This window comes from Brassica oleracea, chromosome C2 (genome assembly GCF_000695525.1).
Source record: "Brassica oleracea var. oleracea cultivar TO1000 chromosome C2, BOL, whole genome shotgun sequence".
NCBI classification, from domain to species: Eukaryota; Viridiplantae; Streptophyta; class Magnoliopsida; order Brassicales; family Brassicaceae; genus Brassica; species Brassica oleracea.
The window spans coordinates 43,502,238-43,507,792 of record NC_027749.1 but is presented as its reverse complement, the minus strand read 5'-3'; the positions used below and the strand labels follow the sequence as shown (position 1 = coordinate 43,507,792).

Sequence of the window (5,555 nt, the reverse complement as noted above, 5' to 3'; positions counted from 1 at the left end):
CCCCCACTCGGGACCGTCTTTGATGCATTGCTTCGAGCAACTTTGGATGCACCCACCAATTCTGTTTCCGCCTTTCTTTTAACTTGACCCGCCACTTTGAGAGTAGGATTCTTAGAAGAGCTTGCAGTTGTTGTTGTTCCTTGTTTTGTACGAGCAATTCTTGTAAACTTGCCTGGCCTACGGCGTCTCTTGCCTTTGTTGAGAGAAGCTCCGGATATCTCTGATGAAGAGAAGATAGTCTGAGAACCCGTTTAGCTTGAGGAGTAAGGCAGAGATAATCTTGAGAAAGCATCCAGATCATTGTGATCTAATTTCCGAGCTGACTGTATTGCTTCAGCCATTAGCTTTGGTCCTTGATGATCTTTGATAGTAGACTGAGTAGAGGATGAATCAGTATCATAACCAAAGACAATTCCTTTTCCTTTGTTGATATCGGTTGTGAAGCTTGGAGGAGTTTCTAACTGTAAAACAGTCTTCCGAGTGATGGGATCCTTTTCTGCTTCTCTAACTGATGATATCACTCTTTGTTCTCTGATCAACCTATCTTCATTACTTGACGCCAGAAGGTAGTTTCTCATTTCTTGCAGAACTTCTGAATTTATCTTTGGCCTGCCTGTTGAAGAGTTGATCCCGACTTGGTTTTCATTTAAGACTCCAAACAGAAGATCTGTGTCAGACAAGATTGGTCGAACTTGAACTTGATGAGAAGATGATGTTGATGGAGTTATGTTCCTAGGAAGATCTTGTTGGTGAGCTAGAAAGGGACATCAATCTTTTGCATGTGTAAGTCTCTGACAGTGAGTACATCGCCTCTGTACCTTCTCATAGAAGTATAAAATTGTAGTTTTTCCTCCTCCTGGTAGGTTCAGGATTCTTGATTTCTTTAGTGGCTTGGAGACGTCTAAGAGAATTTTGACTCTTACGTAATCTTGTCTTTGAGGCTTGTCAGGATCAAACGCAACTTCTATTACATGGCCGATCAGACCACCAAGTTCAGAGATAGCTTCTTTTGTGTAATGATTCACCGGTATGTTCTTGATTTGCATCCAGATTTGCACGCTTTGTAGAAAACCTGGAGGAGGATGTTCCACCCATCTTTCAACCGCTAAACCCCAATCATCAAAGGTGTGAAAACCTTTTTCTAGAATTTCTTCTAGATCATGTGCATGGTTGAAGATAAACTGGAATCTCTCCCTTGTAAGTGTGATACCTCTGACCCGATTGTTTTTCTGCCATTTGCGCGGCATCTCGAGGATCAAGTTTGCCATATTTTGATGTTCTGGGTTGAGTAAACGGCCAATCAGACTGTTGGCATTCCTTTCAGTAGCATAGTATTGAGGTAGATCCGGAAGGTTAAACGGAGCATCATCATCTTCTGTAAGGGATAATGCAAGCATCGCTTTGTCCATTTCTAAAGACATCTTGTAAGAGAAAGATTTTTAGATCAAAGTGAAGCTGAAGAGACGATCTTTACATGCAAGGATAGTCGGATTGATTTTGGTTAGAAGATTTGGAGAATTTAGCTCTTTCAGGAAAGGAATCCCGAGAGAGAGTCTAAAACTCTAGAGAGAGTTTCTAGAGAGACAAGCAAGTACATAGCACCGTTAAATAAGTAATTTTTAGAGTTTATTTGTCAAATAACCTGAGAGATAGGAATAGAAATGAGAGAAAATGATGTTTTTGATTAAATATTGAATTGGTGTTACAAAAAAATATTAAATAGTGAATTTGTGTGTTTATGTATATAGGGGCAGTTCCACTAAATTTTAAATTTTATACTCCAAAAAGACAAAAACATCCGAACTAATTGAACGGACTTATGTGCGTGTAAAATAAAAAATAATACAAAAATGGGACACATGAGACTTTTATGATTTCAAGCTTTTGGACGACATGGTTCGCTTTACCCATGTTATAGTAGGCCTTGCGGCGTAGCCACTTTTCCTCTCTTTGTGCCAATGAGTGTCGGCTACTCTTTACGTTAGTGTAATGTAATTATATATCGAGGCCATGACTAGAGAAATTATGTATTGTCATTGATTATGTTACTAAATTTCCAATCCAATACTAAAACACTATTTTAAAATATGATTTTAACACAAAATATTTTTTCAACTCAACACTAAGAATCACATCATTTTAGTGTAATACTGTAATTTCACACCAAATTCTGGTATGATAATATTCATCGTACTAAAACATTATTCATCCAACTAAAATACTATTCACTTAATTTATTAATAAAATAAATATTTAAATAAATAATAAATAAATACATATAATATTATAAAATAGTTTTTATTGTGAAATTTGGTGTTATGGTTGGAACAAAAATTAATGCTGAAATTACACTAAAATAGTATGATTTTGACACTAAAATGATGTTATGGGTTAGAAATGCTCTGCCGATTGGTTTTAATTATAACTTGACCCCTCCGGTTTCCACGAGGAGTAAAACAAAAGTGACAGTCACGAGCTTGCTTAATTATAATTTACCAAATTACAATTATTGAACCTGATTCAAGCTACAAACACTCGAGGGACTAGTTGCCTTAACGCTAGTTGTCGGTAGCTTGAACTTATTATAAATTTGATCATCTGCTACCTAATTTGTACTGTTATCAACTAAACTGATCATTACGTTACTCTAAAGTGACATTTTAAAGTTTTTTCTGTGTCCACATAAAACAAGTTAACCTTTGAACTTCCAGACTACATGAAATTCTATACAAAAATCAGAAAACACAAACAACCTTAGATGGAAGGGAAGTAAACCTTAGCAGGAAGGGAAGTAAACTTATGAATCACAATCTAAGGACCAGCACAATTATTAATTCAAAAGAAACAACAACATGACATATTGTCATTAATTCACTAAATAACTGGACATACATCACAATTTTGAATACTAATATAATCATTACAAAATTTATGAAACACTATTTTCAGCATTACTTTACTGAAATAACACTATTTATAGTCAGAATAAATAATGTTAGAGCAGCTCCACTGATGGTCTCTCACCGTTACTTCTTACCAAAAATATTAATAAAAAAAAGTGGAAGATAAAATATAGAAAGCATCGACATTATCTCTCTCTATAGAAACCATTGCACATAAAATTTTACACATGCCCTTTCATAAGTGCATCTCCAAAGGAGACGCCAAAACGCCATTTTAGTGTTAAATTTTGACTTTTCATCTCCAACGAGACGGTAAATGCAACGCCATTACAGTGTTTTGCTAATTTTTGCGACAATGTTACACTAAATATAGTGGAATACTGTAGCGACGAGATACATTTTTTTTCTTTTATTTTTTAAGTAACTTAATTAGTTATATTTACTTCTAAAAAATAACAAATAAAATCCGCTTATGTAATTATGATATTAAATTTATTTATCATAAATTTTTACGTAATTTCTAAATTTTAGTTGATATAATTATTAATTAATTTAATATTTAAAATAGAATTAAAATACATAAAATTTATTTAAAATACACAAAATTACCCAAACAAACATAAAAAATGCATACAAGAAAATAAATTTGCAAAATTAAAAAAAAAACTGGAAAACATCAGATAAACTAACATAATAATCTAATGTCCCGGAATAATTTTATCAGCTTCATGAAGATAATTATAATATGAGATATAATCTTCTTGGTCATTTGGTGACATTTGATTTTCACCTTGAACTTGTTCTCTTTGAGATGGTTCTCCTTCAGCTTGATATTGTGATGTTCGATATTGCGATCCATGATATTGGTATTCGACACCTTCTTCATGTTCGTTAGATTGACTTGTTTGAGCTTGTTTTCTTCAATTTGTTTTTTTTTTTACTTTCGATATAAGCACGAGACACATGATCAGTTATAGAATTCAAATCTGTGAATAACATTTTATTATCTTCTTTCATTTTTGCTACCTCGACCTTATGCCTTTGAATTTCATTTCGTTCAGAATTGCATTTAGTTATAGCTTTGAGAATTAAATATCCAAAATGGTCCACTCTCGTCCAAACAATTCACGATCCGCGTGGTCCAAAAAAATTATTCGCAATGAAACAAGAAGCTTGTAGGAAAGACGTTGACCGTACATTTGGAGTATTGCAGTCAAAATTTGCAATTGTGGCATGACAATCACGCATGTGGAATAAAAATGTATTACATGATATAATGACAACTTGTATCATAATGCATAATATGATCATCGAGGATGAACATGATATCAATGCAACACTTGAAGAACAAGATGAAGTTCCAAATGCGGAAGTTGAGATGACAAGTGTTGATGATGCTCGATTTCAAGAATTCTTAGCTCGGCACAATAAAATCAAAGACCGAGATGCTCATATTAAACGTCGAGATGCACGTGAATATGGTAATTCTAATCATTAGAAAGATGTAATGTTTTTTATGTAATGTATTTTCGTTTGTATGTTTTAAGTTATTTTAATTTCAAATGTATTTTCGTTTGTATGTTTTTAGTTATTTGAATTTCATATGTATTTCAAAAGTATTATTTAATAATTATAATTACTGTTTTAAATTTGTTAGTCTAGTGTTTATTAAAAATTATTACTTGTGTATCTTATATGAATAATAAGTATTATCAAAAATATTAAATATTTGAGAAATTTTTTTATTTAATAATATAATAATGGAGAATATCTTTTTAGTATGATATTTAGTGTTGTCGTTGGAGATGAAAAGAAGTTTGGTGCTAAAATCACACTAAAATAGAGTAGTGGTTGGAGATGGCCTAAATGGTTGAATTGGTTTTTAAGTTTTAACACAATAAATTTAAATTACATAATCAAATTATATTTAGATATTACTCTCTCTGTTTCATAAAGTTACATATTCTAATGAAAATTTTTGTTTCAGTCTTTTTACATTTTTCAATGCATGTTTTACTAACTAATTGCAAAATTTTAAAAACTTAATTGCACTTATTGGATTTTTATTGGCTTAAAATTATGGAAAAAATCATAAAAAGTTATGTAAATTTAACATATTTTATTAAAATATGTAAAAAAATTAAAATATGCACTCCCTCTGTATCACTTTAAGTGATGTTTAAGATTTTTGCACAAATATTAAGAAAATACAAAATCTTAAGTAATTTATCTTGATCATATAAAATAACATTAAATACAACTAATTCAACCAATAAGAAAAAGATGTAGTATTTTGTAATTGGTCACAAGTTTCAAATGACATTAAATTTTATCTAAAATTATGAGAACATCACTTATTATGAAGCAAAATAAAATTGTTAAACATCACTTAGAGTGATACGGAGGAAGTAACATTTTAAAAGGGAGAGTAATATAACAATATATGTAAGAAACTTAGTTTAAAGATACCATAGCAGTGATGCTCTTAAGGAAAACGAAGTCTTGTAAGAAGTAGGGGTGGGCATATCGGTTTAGTTTCAGGTTCGTTTTGGTTTGGTTAATTTGGGTTTTATAAAACTCAACCCAATTAAAACCAAAGTAGCTTTGGTTTGGGTTCGGTTTGGGTTTAGTTTGGTTCGGTTTAGTTCGGTT

At 31.8% G+C, this 5,555-nt stretch overlaps 1 protein-coding gene across 1 annotated transcript; it reads right to left on the bottom strand.

Annotated features, from left to right (window-relative positions):
* Positions 1–251: 251 nt before the first annotated feature.
* Positions 252–1,409, bottom strand: LOC106324316. The gene is made up of 2 exons (XM_013762306.1): positions 806–1,409; positions 252–754 (listed from the first exon to the last, which is right to left on the bottom strand). The coding sequence occupies exons 1-2, from the start codon at positions 1,407–1,409 to the stop codon at positions 252–254; spliced, it is 1,107 nt and encodes a 368-aa protein (XP_013617760.1).
* Positions 1,410–5,555: the final 4,146 nt, after the last annotated feature.